Below are 16,976 nucleotides of genomic sequence, written 5' to 3'. Positions count from 1 at the left end.
TTGAGCTGAGAATGGGCGTCAACAGGTAGCTAATGTTACTCACTGGACCAGCCATAGAACATCAGCTTACAATAACTATCTATTTTAATTTTTCTGTTGACAACAACTGCAAAGTGTAGTGTATGTGCAACTACAAGCAAGTACAGGCTTCTGGGGTAACATTTCATCAGCTACCTGCGGAGATATTCCTCGGAGCCGACAGTGGCTGGCGGCAATAAAGAACGTTGCTTATAATGTGAATCCTCCCGTGGAGAATTCTGTGTTTAAGGCCAGCACTTTCAGCCTGCAGATTTCGAAAATGACCTGATAAAAATGATCTCAACCGATGGGGTTGCCAGGTCGTAGAAAGTTGAAAAGTGAAGCTATTCCATTGATTTCCCCCATCACTTCAAAGAGGAAGGCATCCAATCAGCCAACATCAGCGCAGCAGAAAACAAGTCCAGCAGAGGTAACGTATCTAAATTAGGTAGCAAACTACATTTATTTTGTCTAAACCAAAATTTTGCTAGCTAGCTTTCATAATACGCTGACTAGACATTCCAACGCAAATCAATGTAATTAGCCAGCTGCTATCTGCCGATGTGATTTGTAACTTTGCATGCTAATGTTAGCTACTTTAGGGTACGTTAGCTACAGCCTACCAGACCATATCTAACCATTACCTAGCTAGCTAACTAACTACCGCAGATGTTAATGTCGCTCGTCTATGTGTTCTATTTACAGAGTCCGATCCCATCAACATCTGCAGCTTCATCAACATCAAGCTCAGCACCAGGAACTAGTGTAAGTCACCTTTGCTAAATCTTTCCATGACTCCATGAGGAGCAAATAAATGTACTGGAGCGAGGCATAAACATGGTTGGTGTGTTTACAACTATGCTACTATATTAGCTTACTTTTTTCCTCATCAATCTACACACAATACCCCATAATGATAAAGCGAAAACTTTTTGCGAATTTATAAAAAATAAAAAACAGATACCTTATTTACATAAGTATTCAGACCCTTTGCTATGAGACTCGAAATTGAGTGCAGGTGTATGCAGCTTCCAATGATCATCATTGAGATGTTTCTACAACTTGATTGGAGTCCACCTGTGGTAAATTCAATTGATTGGAAATGATTTGGAAAGGCACACACCAATCAATATAAGGTCCCACAGTTGACATGTCAGAGCAAAAATCATGCCATGAAGTCGAAGGAATTGTCCGCAGAGCTCCGAGACAAGATTGTGTCGAGGCACAGATCTGGGGAAGGGTACCAAAAAATGTCTGCAGCATTGAAGGTCCCCAAGAACACAGTGGCCTCCATCATTCTTAAATGGAAGAAGTTTGGAACTCCCAAGACTCTTCCTAGAACTGTCCGCCCGGCCAAACTGATCAATCAGGGGAGCAGGGCCTTGGTCAGGGAGGTGACCAAGAACTAGATGGTCACTCTGACAGAGCTCCAGAGTTCCTCTGTGGAAATGGGAGAACCTTCCAAAAGGAAAACCATCTCTGCAGCACTTCACCAATTAGCCATTATGGTAGAGTGGCCAGACAGGTGCCACTCCTCTGTAAAAAGCTTATGACAGCCTGCTTGGAGTTTGCCAAAAGGCACCTAAAGGATTCTCAGACCATGAGAAACAAGATTCTCTTGTCTGATGAAACCAAGATTGAACTGTTTGGACTGAATGCCAAGTGTCACGTCTGGAGGAAACCTGGCACCATCCCTACGGTGAAGCATGGTGGTGGGATTGGAAGTCTAGTCAGGATCAAGGGAAAGATGAATGGAGAAAACTACAGAGAGATCCTCAATGAAACCCTGCTCCAGAGCGCTCAGGACCTCAGACTGGGGCAAAGGTTCACCTTCCAACAGGACAACGACCCTAAGCACACAGCCAAGACAACGCAGGAGTGGCTTTGGGACAAGTCTCAGAATGTCCTTGAGTGGCCCAGCTAGAGCCCGGACTTGAACCCGATCGAACATCTTTGGAGAGACCTGAAAATAGCTGTGCAGCGACGCTCCCCATCCAACCTGACAGAGCTTGAGAGGATCTGCAGCGAAGAATGGGAGAAACTCCCAAAATACATGTGTGCCAAGCTTGTAGCATCATACCCAAGCAGACTTGAGGCTGTAATCGCTTAGGGTAAAAAAAAAAAAAAAAAATACCAATTAATCTCCGCTTCAAAATAGTCAATTGTGAAATATCAAAACAACACCAACAACTCAGTGAGTCAGAATCTCCGTCTTTCATCAAATTAACATCACCACTGAATAGTCATTCTTTCTGGAGGCCTGCTGTTCCTCTGGCACCTTCACAGTGTCTGAGGTACTGTTTCAGAAGCTACATCCACACTCCCAGTACCTGGTGTCACAGGTCAAAACCATATCCATCAATACAGCTACAACTTCTTCTGTAGTATTCTCTGTATTATGGAGGCTTAGTTGATTGTTTATGCAAAGCTTGGAGTCTAAATGGGAGAAAAGCAGAGGTATTAGTAAGAAGGGGATGGTGTGGGTAACTGACTGGTGTCTGTTGGGTGTGGGTAATGTGTGTGAAGGTTAGAATATGCATGATCTTTTGACACAAGGGGGATGGGTGGATATAGTGCCTAGTAGTGGTCCATGAGACACCTAGTAAGTGTACTGGTGCATGTCCTGAACTGATGATATCTTGCTATCCTGGAGCATAAGAATGTGGGACGCAAACAAGCCAGGACAGCAAAAAGGTATTTATGAAAGCACAATCCCCTCTTGAGAAAAAAAAATCATCAATACACAAGCCAAGTGCTCCTCAAAGTTTTCACACCCATGCAGTCAGTTCTTTGGCATGGGGAAGAGGGGCTGTTAGTATACTCTTCTAGCCTATTCACTCTATTTTTGGCAGTGCTTCTTTACTCAACCACACTACTGTAGATGCTCATACACAACAATACATGACTAGACTGTCTACAAGTCAAGCCCCCTCAACCTTTTCATACTCTTGCAGTCAATTATTTTGCATTGGGGAAAGAGGCTTATTATACCCTTCTAGCCTATTCACTCTATTGTTGGCAGTGTTTGTCTACTCAACCGCACAGCTGTAGGTGCTCATACACAACAAACGGTTCACACCTTTGCGAATAGCCCATTTCAATGCCCCATTATTGACTCTGGGTGTAACAAAACATATACAAATCTACTGTACCCTTTTTTATTTACAGATGAACATGGTTTCATGTATGGTTACACAGCCTCATGATCTGTCTTCATGTCTTTCACATCCTCATGATCAGTCTTCATGTCTTTCCAGGAGACTTGCAGTACAAACAAATCTTCTGCAAGAAGTCGAAGTAGTGGGTGATGAAGAAAGTGTACGAGCCCAGAACCGACCACTTCAGGGAGAAGCTTGTCCGCCTGGCTGCGGAGCGGAGAAAGGACAAGACGGCGGTCTACAAGCAGCCAGAATCACAGCTTCCCAAACCCAACAACCCTGCCAACAGTGCCAAAGCGTCCCTAAACCAGCTGCCATAGCCCAAAACAAGACAAGGTTTACCAGCTGAAAAACATTCAGGACCCTGTCTGGAACATTCAGCCTACACAACATCCATATTCATTTAGACTGATGTTGTAGTATAATATAGAATGCCTAGTATGCTCACAACTGCATTGTGGTATAGATATTTCTAGCTCTTGTATACATGTATATAATGGAGTTTGATCAAATGTTTTATATAATCTTTTTTACAAGTGTACTGACAAGTGGCTAAATGATTCCAGCAGCATCAGAAAACAAAGTGTTGACTTCAACTTCTTCTTTGCAGCTCCTTCAGGGTTATCTTTGGTCTCTTTGTTGCCTCTCTGATTAATGCCCTCTTTGTCTGGTCCGTGAGTTTTGGTGGGCAGCCCTCTCTTGGCAGGTTTGTTGTTGTGCCATATTCTTTCCATTTTTTAATAATGGATTTAATGGTGCTCCGTGGGATGTTCAAAGTTTGGGATATTTTTTGATAACCCAACCCTGATCTGTACGTCTTCACAACTTTGTCCCTGACCTGTTTAGAGAGATCCTTGGTCTTCATGGTGCCACTTGCTTGGTGGTGCCTCTTGCTTAGTGGTGTTGCAGACTCTGGGGCTGTTCGGAACAGGTGTATATATACTGAAATCATGTGACACTTAGATTGCACACAGGTGGACTTTATTTTGTGGCTGTTGGACTTCCTGAGCCAACGGTCACAGCGGGTCAAAATAGGTCCCCAAGTGTCGGACACATGCAACACCAACACAGGCTCTCCTCAGGGATGTGTTTTGTCCCCACTCCTGTACATTTTGTACACTAATAGTTGTACTAGTTCCCATCCTGACAGACACCTTGTTAAGTTCGCTGATGACACTGCCTTGATCAGCCTGTTGCATGATGACGAGGAACACCATGGCCCGGACCTAGATGACTTTGTAGAATGGTGTGACGAATCACACTTGGTCCTCAATACCACCAAGACCAAAGAGATGTGCATAGACTTCAGGAAGCATACAACACCTTCATCTGCAACATCTATCAGAGGTCAGAACATAGAGATTGTAGAGGAACACAAATATATGGGTGTCCTCTTGGACAATAAGCTTCAGTGGAGTAAATGTACAGACCTGACCTACATAGTCAGTAGAGACTGTACTTTATCAAAAAGCTGTGATGTTTTAATGTTAATTGTACTATACTCACTCTGTCTTACAAATCTTTCATTGAGAGTATTTAAACCTTTTGTATTTTTTTGGGGTTTGGCAATTCCACTGTCAGCCAGAGAAATTTGCTGATAAGGATTATCACCACAGTAAGCAAGGTACTTGGAGTCAAACAGACAGACCTGGACGAGATCTTTAAGGTCAGGGCCCTCCGCAAGGCTCACAAAATAATTTTAGACCCAAGCCACCCCCTGTACCCAGACTTTGATCTACTCCCCTCTGGGCGCAGGTATAGGGCACCCCTCAGCAGGAAAAACAGAACTAGACAATCATTTGTGCCAGGTGTGATATCCCTCCTAAATAGCTCGGGCTAATGTTCCTATCGACCCAGTAAGGCCAGCAGGCTAGTCTGTTTTTATTGGTATGTAACTGTTATGAAAGTTGTATTGTCAATTTGTTTTGTTATTTCAACGCCACTTTAAACATGTACATGACACTGCAACAAAATGTCCCCATGGGGACAATATAGTCAGTAAAGTAATGTGACAGTGGCCTTGCTCATCCTCTTCTTCCTCCCCTCGAGAATAGTGACAGTTCCTCTAGTGAGAATATCGGTCCTCCATCTCCTCCTCGTCCTCTCCCAGAAAACCAAGTTGATGACTGCCAGAGACCCAGCGGCGCTCATGAGAGCGACCCCCCTTCTGTGGGCACTGGTAAGCCTACGAGTGATGAGACGGATAGCTCCGACAGCGTGGAGTCTGAGTTCCAAAGTGCCTTCAGAAAGTATTCACTTGACTTTTTTTCTACATTTTGTTGTGTTACATCCTGAATTTAAAATTGATTAATTGAGATGTGGTGTCACTGATTGACACATAATACCGCATAATGTCAAAGTGGAATATTATTTGTAGAAAATGTTTGAAATTAATAAAAAATTTAAAGCTGAAATGTCTTGAGTATTCAACCCCTTCGTTATGGCAAGCCTAAATAATCTCAGGAGTAAAAAATGTCCTTAACATAATAAGTTGCATGGACTTTCAGCAGGACAATAACATAAAACACAATGCCAAATCTACACTGGTTGCTTACCATCTATGGCAAGACTTGAAAATGGCTGTCTAGCAATGATCAACAATCAATTTGACAGCTTGAAGAACGGGAAAATGGGAAAATAATGTATTATCCACGTGTGCAAAGCTTTTAGAGACTTACCCAAAAAGACTCACAGCTGTAACCGCCTTCTACAAAGTATTGACTCAGGGTTGTAAATTGTAATGTAAATGAAATAATTCTGTATTGTATTTTCAATAAATGTGCTAAAATTTCAAAAACATGTTTTCACTTTGTCATTATGGGGTAATGTGTAGTTAGGTGAGAGAAAAACATCAATTAAATCCATTATGAATTCAGGCTGTAACACAAATGTGGAATAAGTCAATGGTATGAATACTTTATGAAAGCACTGTAGCTTTAGATAGGCTAAAATGGCTAGACTGCATTGTCTGCATAATGAAACAATCCCTGGCAAGCTATTGTTTTGACGGTGGACTGATTGTATTATTTGGCATTAAAAGACTGGTTTTACACAGCACAAACTTTCTATACAAGCTGCGAGAGAGCCCAAATACAGCTAAGGTAGGCTACAGGACAGTTGTATATTCTAAAACAATCTATTGGTTACTGATTAGTATGCTGTTGCATCAAAAATTCATTCTACAATCTGACATTTTTGAATTTCCCCCTTTAATTACTAGTAACAAGTAAATACTGTACTGTAAATACTGTAAATACAGCATTGCGACACCGTAGGCCTATAGATTCGTGAAACATCAACATTAGGCTTAACATGAGGAAATGGCAACCAAATAAAAATAAACATGTATCCATTAAAGAAAGCAAAGATATAGGATACTACAAGCACTAGCATTCAGGTGTGAATCACAATAGACAAACATAAGCTCATTCTGTTCAGAGCAACCCAGGGTATGACGCCATGTCATCTGGTAACTGTACAAACATAGGCTAATTCTGTTCAGAGCAACCCAGGGTATAACACCATGTCATCTGGTAACTGTACAAACATAGGCTCATTCTGTTCAGAGCAACCCAGGGTATGACGCCATGTCATCTGGTAACTGTACAAACATAGGCTCATTCTATTCAGAGCAACCCAGGGTATGATCCCATGTCATCTGGTAACTACAAACATAAGCTCATTCTGTTCAGAGCATCCCAGGGTATGATGCCATGTCATCTGGTAACTGTACAAACATAGGCTCATTCTGTTCAGAGCAACCCAGGGTATGACGACATATCATCTTGCAACTGTACAAACATAGTGATCATCGACATTGAGACTGGAGTTTTATGGTAAGAAAATGTGAAGTGCACATTTGGACTCACGGGTGTTTGGCTTGTTTGTATGACATCAAAGTGGAATTTATTATAATCCTCAAGACCTACATTAGGTCCTTTTAATTTACAGCATTTCCCTCACTCAGACAACAAAACATGTGCTAAAGTTGCCCAACTAGTGGGAGGGATGGGACCAACTTGTGCGTGCGATGCTCAAGTTCAGAACAGCAGTCAGTCAAAACTCATACAGCGCATTGAAACGCAGAGCCTGAGCTCTGACGTAATTTATAGCATGCTACTGTACAAGCACTGTGTTCCAATTTAAGCACTTATTAGTGCCCAAATCTGCCATTTTCAACCCTTATACGGGTACGAGCATGGCCTTATTTCTATTATAGTATATTGGATGACTGTCATTCATATTCCATTCACCCAGCTCAATGTAACATTGATAGGTTTAGGTTACTATACGATGCTCGAATTTGCCCTATACCCATCATGAGGTTGCTACAACCTAGCCTACAAATTGAAGTCTATAACATACAGTTGAAGTCGGAAGTTTACATAAACTTAGGTTGGAGTCATTAAAACTCGTTTTTCAACCACTCCACACACTTCTTGTTAACAAACTATAGTTTTGGCAAGTCGGTTAGGACATCTACTTTGTGCATGACACAAGTAATTTTTCTAACAATTGTTTACAGACAGATTATTTCACTTATAATTCACTGTATCACAATTCCAGTGGGTCAGAAGTTTACATACGCTAAGTTGACTGTGCTTTTAAACAGCTTGGAAAATTCCAGAAAATGATGTCATAGCTTTAGAAGCTTCTGATAGGCTAATTGACATCATTTGAGTCAATTGAAAGTGTACCTGTGGATGTATTTCAATGCCTACCTTCAAACTCAGTGCCTCTTTGCTTGACATCATGGAAAAATCTAAAGAAATTAGCCAAGACCTCAGAAAACAAATTGTAGACCTTCACAAGTCTGGTTCATCCTTAGGAGCAATTTCCAAATGCCTGAAGGTACCACGTTCATCTGTACAAACAATAGTACGCAAGTATAAACACCATGGGACCACACAGCCATCATAACGCTCAGGAAGGAGACGCGTTCTGTCTCCTAGAGGTGAACGTACTTTGGTGCGAAAAGTGCAAATCAATCCCAGAACAGCAAAGGACCTTGTGAAGATGCTGGAGGAAACAGGTACAAAGTATCTATATCCACAGTAAAACGAGTCCTACATCGACATAACCTGAAAGGCATCTCAGCAAGGAGGAAGCCACTGCTCCAAAACCACCACCAAAAAAGCCAGACTACGGTTTGCAACTGCTCATCGGGACAAAGATCGTACTTTTTGGAGAAATGTCCTCTGGTCTGATGAAACAAAAAAATAGAACTGTTTGGCCATAATGACCATTGTTATGTTTGGAGGAAAAAGGGGGAGGCTTGCAAGCCGAAGAACATCCCAACAGTGAAGCATCATATTGTGGGGGTGCTTTGCTGCAGGAGGGACTGGTGCACTGCACAAAATAGATGGCATCATGAGGCAGGAAAATTATGTGGATATATTGACGCAACATCTCAAGACATCAGTCAGGAAGTTAAAGCTTGGTCGCAAATGGGTCTTCCAAATGGCCAATGATCCCAAGCATACTTCCAAAGTTGTGGCAAAATGGCTTAAGCACAACAAAGTCAAGGTATTGGAGTGGCCATCACAAAGCCCTGACCTCAATCCCATAGAAAATTTGTTGGCAGAACTGAAAAAGTGTGTGCGAGCAAGGAGGCCTACAAACCTGATTCAGTTCCACCAGCTCTGTCAGGAGGAATGGGCCAAAATTCATCCATATTATTGTGGGAAGCTTGTGGAAGGCTACCCAAAATGTTTGACCCTAGTTAAACAATTTAAAGGCAACGCTACCAACTTCTAATTGAGTGTATGTAAACTTCTGACCCACTGGGAATGTGATGAAAGAAATAAAAGCCAATAATTCTCTCTACTGTTATTTCACATTCTTAAAATAAAGTGGTGATCCTAACTGTTTTCTGTTTGGTGTGATCACCTGACAGAGCTGTTGCGTTTTGTTCCACTTAGTTTTTTTGTTTCAGTGTTCTAGTTATAATAAACATCATGAACACGTACCACGCTGTGCTTTGGTCTACTCCTTCTTCCACAGACAACCGTTACACTCTGAGTCAGGTTGTTGAGTAAGCTAAATTAGCTGCATTAGCTAAGTACATGAAAGGTAAACTATGAAGAAAAAAATACAACAAAATATAGCTAACTCTCTCTCTATGTCTCTGCTGCTTCTCCATCATTTTTGAAGAAATTAATTAGCTCAAAACTGTTCAACTATTGTCTTTCTCTCTCTTTGAGTCAACTACTCACCACATTTTATGCGCTGCAGTGCTAGCTAGCTGTTTTCAGTACTAGATTCATTTTCTGATTCTTTGATTGGATGGAAAACATGTCAGTTTATACTGCAAGAGTTCTGGTAGGTTGGAGGATGTCTCCGGAAGTTATCATAATTACTGTGTAAGTCTATTGAATGGGGTGAGAACCATGAGCCTCCTAGGTTTTGTGTTGAAGTTAATGTACCCAGAGCAGGAAGGAAAATAGCTGTCCTCCGGCTACACCATGGTGCTACCCTAGAGGGTGCTGTTGAGGCAACTGTAGACCTTCAATGCAAAACAGTGTGTTTAATCAGTTATTTAGTGATGTGAATATATTTAATATATTTTTGTCACGTCCTGACCATAGAAAGCTGTTATTTTCTATGGTAGTTCTAGTTTTGTATTTCTATGTTGGGTTTTTGTTTGGGATGATCTCCAATTAGAGGCAGCTGGTCATCGTTGTCTCTAATTGGAGATCATACTTAAGTAGGTGTTTTTCCCACCTGGGTTTGTGGGAGATTGTTTTTGTTTTTGAGTTAGTGTATGTTTCACCTCTGCGTTACGGTTTGTTGTTTTGTTCTTTAGTTTATTTGTATGTATTGCATAGTTTCACAGTTCAATAAAATATGTGGAACGATAATCATGCTGCACTTTGGTCCGCTTCATCCTACGACAACCGTGACAGAATCTCCCACCACCAACGGACCAACCTCCTGAGACGGCCCACAGTCCAGAACCTCCTGAGATGGCCCACAGTCCGAAACCTCCTGAGATGGCCCACAGTCCAGAACCTCCAGCGATGTTCCCCAGTCCAGAGTCTTCAGCGACGGTCTGCAGTCCAGAGTCTTCAGCAACGGTCTGCAGTCCAGAACCTCCAGAGGCGGTCTGCAGTCCAGAGTCTTCAGCAACGGTCTGCAGTCCAGAGTCTTCAACGACAGTCCGCAGTCCAGAGTCTTCAACGATGGTCCGCAGTCCAGAGTCTTCAGCGACGGTCTGCAGTCCAGAGTCTTCAGCAACGGTCTGCAGTCCAGAACCTCCAGAGGCGGTCTGCAGTCCAGAGTCTTCAGCAACGGTCTGCAGTCCAGAACCTCCAGAGGCGGTCTGCAGTCCAGAACCTCCATCGGCGGTCTGCAGTCCAGAACCTCCAGCGACAGTATGCAGTCCAGAACCTCCGTGATGATCCACGGTCCGGGTCCTTCGGCGACGATCCAGGGTCCGGTGACACAAAAGTGGAGGGATCAGCGGGCGAAGCGGGGGTTACGCCCCGAAACGGAGCTGCCTCCTCTGCTGGAGGATCCGCGGGATGAGAAGGTTCTGCGTACTGCACCAGAGCTGCCATAGACATTAGTCACCCTCCCTTACCCTCCCTTTTTTATTTGTATATTTTTTTGTTGTTGGTGCGTTTGGAGTCCGCACCTTTGGGGGGGGTACTGTCACGTCCTGACCATAGAAAGCTGTTATTTTCTATGGTAGAGTAGGTCAGGGCGTGACGGGGGGGTTTTCTAGTTTAGATTTTCTATGTTGTTGTATTCTAGTTTTGTATTTCTATGTTGGGTTTTTGACGAAGCTAGAAGAATTTTAGAAGAATTTTGAAGAGAATAATGAACAAATGTTGCACAATCCAGGTGCGGAAAGCTCTTAGAGACTTAACCAGAAAGACTCACAGCTGTAATCACTGCCAAAGTTGCTATTACAAAGTATTGACTCAGGCGTGTGAATAATTATGTAAATGAGATATTTCTGTATTTAATTTTAAATAAATTTGCGAACATTTCTAAAAACATGTTTCACTTTGTCATTATGTGGTATTGTGTGTAGATTGGTAAAACACGTTTTTCCCATTTAATCCACTTTGAATTCAGGCTGTAACACAACAAAATGTGGAATAAGTCAAGGGTGAATAATTTCTGAAGGCACTGTAAGAGTCGTTAGAAGGTAAGGGCTTCTGTTCTTATACATAGATCATAGGAAATCCCAGGGCATAGTGTCTATAATACTGTAATATGCTCACATAGTTGCTGTCACAAACTCAGGTGGATATTCATTTCCAATTTCTGTACTTTTTTTATCACGTTATTTTGCAACTGTTTGTCAAATTGTGTTGTGTTTTACTTGTAGCCCAGGTTGCCCTGAAAAGAAAATGGTAAAACACTTCAATGTGACACTTCTTGGTTCCATGTGGGTCTAATGCTTTATAACACATGAATGAATAAGCTACTACAACAATAAATCGTAAACACTATACGAACACTCATTACTTAAGCGCCAATAACTCATTGATTAAGCATGTATAACACGTGAATAAGCACTCATTACCACAATTACAACAGTAATTCATCTACGTACCGATACTTCATGCCAGTGAGCTTGGCGGTGGACTCCTTGAGGTTGTGGTGGTAGCGGTTGGTAAAGGAGCCCAGGCTGCGGGCGATGAGGGCCACCGTACGGAAGCGTGCCCGCGCCTGGCTGGCCGTGTTGGCACTGGTGGCATTCTGCTTGCTGTGCCCTCCATTCCCCGGGGGCCTCAGCCCTCCTCTTCCTCCGTCCTGGTCCGAACATGCAAACGACACCTGCATGGTGGTGGCTGTACTGTTGTTGGTGGTGGTGGGCTGCAGGGGCTGCTTGCCAGCCTTGCTCCTGTCTTCACTGGGTTGTATGTGTCTGCAGTGTCTTTGTCTCTCCTGAAGTGGTTTTTGTCTCCTTTAGTGGTCATGCACTTCACTTTTTTGTCGAAAAGTCCCCTCGCATTCTACCTCTCTCTTCTGTTTGTTATACCTGGCTCTCAGCCCTTCTCTTTCTCTTCCCTCCTCTTCTCAGGCTAGTCTGTGCCACTGAGGAGGTTCTCCAGGAGCAGGGGACTGCAGTGGAGGGGTCTCCTTCACCCTCCAGCGTCGGCTAAACCGTCCAGTCAAGAACCAGGAGCGGGAGCGGACTGCACTGCATACAGAGCAACACACACAGCCACACACAGACTCGGTCACACACAGACTCTCTTACACACTCATAACCAAATCTTAACAGACCAACACAAACACTCTTGCTCTCTCACACACAGACAAATCTTCAATCTTCCAAATCTACACACTGCCACATGCAGAGAAAAACATTCTTACACCAAGCCAGATATCTACAGCGTTGGAGATCAAAAGAATGAAGAGATTCTTGGATTGTCCTTAAACTTCAAGGAGAAGTGAGCTGTCCTGTGAGGAAAGCAGGAGTCCCACTAAGACTTGCATCCCACCAGGACCTTTGGTAGTAGAGAGCTGATGTGCAAGCTTCCTAGCCCAGGAAATCCCGCTTCTAAAAGTCCACCATGCTGAGAAGAGAGGGACAGCTTCCAATGCTCTGCTCAGAAGGAAAACATGGTGAAAGTGCTCCGTTTGATACAGAGACCCCAGAATGATAGTGAGGAAGTGAAGAAGAGGAGGAGGAGAAGGAGGAGGGAAAAGGACGAAGCATGATCCCTCTCTTCTGAAAGGATAGGACAGGCGTACAATGAGAGGGGGAGTGAGGAGCCGAGAAGGAATGCATGGTGGTGAGTGTGAGAGTGAGCGAGGGAGTGATTGAAAGAGAGAGACAGGCTGCTGCCTCTAAATGACTGGCTGAAATAACCACAGCGTTTCCTCACTAGTGACACACAGAGAGAGGAGAACACAGTGTGAATGGAAGGGACAGAGCTGAAGCCAAGTGGTGTGTGTGTGTGTGTGTGTGTGTGTGTGTGTGTGTGTGTGTGTGTGTGTGTGTGTGTGTGTGTGTGTGTGTGTGTGTGTGTGTGTGTGTGTGTGTGTGTGTGTGTGTGTGTGTGTGTGTGTGTGTGTATCAAAGAATGTTTGTTTATTGAGGTAGATGCTCAGTGGTATTATAAGCATAGCTGCGTTAAGTTCGGGTGCAGGGGGTGCTACAGCACCCCCTGGTGGTGAGATGGTAAAACTGCAGAAGAGGTATAAGAACTTGTGTTGTTGCAATTAAAAACTGTCATTATATTTTTTTCCGTTGCATTATTGATAAAAATAATAATAATATTGGCTATAATATAGTGTAATATAGTATATAAAAATATAAATAAAATCTTCAAACTGTACAATCAAGCCTTGACAATGCACTACCGTGAGGTTGAACGTTTCCATTTGATTCCTTTCTGTAGGCTAATAGTAGCATTTACAAGGTCAATCAAAATCAAAATGTCTCCAATAAATATCTATTGTCAAAGTATATACATTACCACGACTGAATTCCTGTAGTTCAATGTTTCCCATGGCGCCCCCTTCTGGCTATTGGAAAATAAAATGGAGGACTATCCATACCAAACTTTAAATTGTATTTCCAGGCACTTCCAGCAGTTCTCCCCATCCTAAATAGGTTTAGACATGATTATTATGCCTCCTGACTAAGTATATAGAGACATATGGTGTCTCCTATATTCCTGGAAGAGGTGTTCTTCACTGGTATATCACTTAAACCATGTAAACAACGCTTTGGTCCTATTATTTCTCACACAATTTCTATTTGGCGGAACATTTTTAAACAATGTAACTGGGAATCAAAACGGCATGCCCATATGCCAATATTTCACAATAATGCCTTTTCGATTTGGACGGCGGCTTTTTTGCTTCCCCCCAATGGTCCAAATGTGGAATCCGTACCCTTACCAATATCATGGACAGTAATGGTTTGAGAACATTCCAAGATGTAAAAGATACATACACATTACATTTTACCAGACGCTCTTATCCAGAGCTACTTACAGTAGTGAATGCATACATTTCATCAACGATTTTTTTTGTACTGGCCCCCCGTGGGAATTGAACCTACAACACTGACATTGCACACACCATGCTAGCGTTGCAAACACCATGCTCTACCAACTGAGCCACAGGGAACCAGGCAACTATTTTCTATATTTTCAATTTAGGTCAACTATGCTGGCCTATGGAGTCCCTTGGGAAACCGAACTACTGAACCATTCAATGATGGGATTTATAAAGAAATGATCTGTGCTCCTGAAAGGACTGATCTCTATAATATATAAGCAACTTTTATAAAGCTAATATTCTGAGATTGCCATTAAACATGTATGGTCCACAGAACAACCCTTTAACTGGAACAGAATATGGAAAAATATGACCTTGGCATCTTGTAATCTGAACCATCGATTTATACATTTTAAGTTTGTTCACCGACTGTATTTAACACCAAAGACATTTTTTACGATGACATTGGCACAAACTCCCAACTGTTCACTGTGTCCCCTAAATCAGGCAGCACATTCCTTCATATGATGTGTGAGTGCCCTGCAGTTAAATTCTTCTGGAGCAAAGTTACCAAATTAATTTGAAGTGCTTGAATGTAAACATTCAATGCCTTGAATCTATTATCTTACATAAAATTGATTGCTCCTGGAATCTTTCAATCAATAAGAGATGATTACTGCTGGCAGGCAGCACTGCCTCAGTGGATGGAGACATGTTAGCTGGGTGGGATTGGGGGAATGGGATGCTGGGGGTGGAGCCCCACTTATTTTTTTGTTTCTTTTCCTATTCATACTTAATTAATAATTACTTAAACTTGAAATGTGATCCAAATGATCAATATGTTGTAGTTATGTACCTTTGTAATGTTTTTTTTTATCTTATTTTTGTCTTCTTCTTCTGAGTGGCAGCCCACAGGTACAATGTACGAGATAATGAATAGAAAATATATGGAATATGAAATTATATGAATTAAAATATTTTACCTGTATCCCCCCACAATTTTTAAAAAAAATTCCTGGTAGCCAACCAAAGCAACCTGCTATCACAGCAGCCCCAAGGAATGAAAACAATGAGCATGCTGCATCTAGCACCTGCAGCAGTCCACACGGGTCTAGGCCCTACCTGACTGGCGCCGAAACTTTTGCCTCTGAGGAGCAAGATGCTAACTCCACTGGCTGCAACAGCTCCGCGTTAGCCCCGGCACCAGGCAAAGAAGCATGCTAGGCCTACTGCACCCACAGAGAACATTTGGGCAGCCATGGCTGAGCTAGCTGATCAGCCTTTCCAACCCAAGGAGGACTTCGCCTTTATGGAAAATGTATCCCGTGTATCCAGGTTGGTTCGACAAATGGTACTGGCTGCATTATGTCAAGGAAGACCATTGAGTGCCATGTTTCTCATGCGTTTAAGGCTGTGGAGAAAATGCTTCTCAATAAGGAAAATGTTAGATTCAATTGCATTTTTGTTAAATGGTGGTTTTGCAAACTGGTGCAAAGCAATCAAGAGATTCTGGGAACATGAGAAATCACACTTGCACACAGATCAATTACAAAAATTGCTGCTTTAGGTAGCACACCAATCAATGCCTTGCTATCAGACTTGCTGACATCCAGACTTCGGAGAGACTGGATGAGATCCTTCTACAGTTTGATCACACTGTACAGAGGGAGATAGTCGCGCTCATCTGAATGTGCCTTCTATGGATTGACAGCTGATTGCACCACTGACGTGAGCACGATGTAACAGTACTCATGAGGTCTACAGTACGTCAACCAGAACCTGGAGTCACACTGATTTTGGGGGGTTTTACCATGCCCCCGACTCTACAGCGAAAATCTGTTCTTGTGTGTGAAGGATATTTGCGCTTAAACATTCCCATGGAATAGCACCAGGTATTCTGCTTTGATGGAGTAAGTAACATGTCAGGCCGTTTTTCAGGTGTACAGGCTCGACTGAAAGAGGTATTTCCAGGTACCATGTACAGCATGTGCACTGTAGGGACAATTCACTGGATTTAGTTTTGCAAGAAGTTACCCGCGAGGTGAGCCTTGTGGCTGACGCACTGAACTTTGTGCATTGTGTGGCCGTCGTCATAAGGGAATCACACAAGAGCAAACAGTTATACAAGTTGCTTTTTGTTGTGGAAGAAGTAGTGACCAACATCCTAGGCCTGTGTCCAACCATGTGGTGCATGCACACAGTGGCGATTTTAGTATGGAAATCTTGGTGGTGCAAAAAAAAATCATATGTGGGATGCATGCCAGCAAAGCCACTACACTAAACAATTAATGAATTGCACTATAACGCTGACAAACGGTGCCCACAAACTGTTAGGGCCTACATAAAGCTGTCCCAACAGCAGTCCCAACATCTTACCACTGCTACACCTGGCTATCAGCGGAGCCTTGTCTGGCAACGAAACAGCTCATTCAGCCTCATTTACTGCCTTCAAAAATAAAAATAGCTGATATGGCTGACTTGCTTAAACAAATGTGGTTTCTACTGACAATTGAGATGTACAAACTATGGCATAAGCGGATAAGAGGCAATCCAAAATTTCGATTAAGACATTAATAAGCGAGCGAGGACAGACGTAGTCAATATAACTATTTGTTCAGCACTTTTGAAACGTACAGTAACAGAATTCAGAACATGGGCCGCTCTTACAGTTTTCTCCCTGTACACCAAGTCAGAACCGTAGGACAAATAAAGAGGGAATATAAGCAGACAATGAAAGCTCTACAATATTCAATGATTACATTTCTCAAAAACAGGTTATAGGCTACATGTGCACCACCAAGTCAGAACAGTAAGCAAAATTAAGAGGTG

At 42.7% G+C, this 16,976-nt stretch overlaps 1 protein-coding gene and 1 long non-coding RNA gene across 2 annotated transcripts in view; one reads left to right on the top strand and one right to left on the bottom strand.

Moving 5' to 3' along the window:
* LOC106600589 (voltage-gated potassium channel subunit beta-1) overlaps positions 1-13,111 on the bottom strand; it is a 98,363-nt gene extending 85,252 nt beyond the window's left edge. The window contains exon 1 of the mRNA XM_014192067.3: positions 11,743-13,111. Within this exon, the coding sequence (XP_014047542.1) occupies positions 11,743-11,972 (230 nt within the window). The 5' untranslated portion in view covers positions 11,973-13,111. The remainder of the gene's footprint in view (positions 1-11,742) is intronic.
* Positions 14-5,590, top strand: LOC106600590 (uncharacterized). Its single transcript, XR_001327850.3, has 3 exons — positions 14-448; positions 724-783; positions 3,276-5,590. It is a non-coding gene; the product is annotated as an uncharacterized LOC106600590 (long non-coding RNA).
* Positions 13,112-16,976: the final 3,865 nt, after the last annotated feature.

This window comes from Salmo salar, chromosome 03, assembly GCF_965601325.2.
Source record: "Salmo salar chromosome 03, fSalSal1, whole genome shotgun sequence".
NCBI classification, from domain to species: Eukaryota; Metazoa; Chordata; class Actinopteri; order Salmoniformes; family Salmonidae; genus Salmo; species Salmo salar.
The sequence above is the reverse complement of the archived record's forward strand: the minus strand, read 5'-3'. Positions and strand labels throughout refer to the sequence as shown.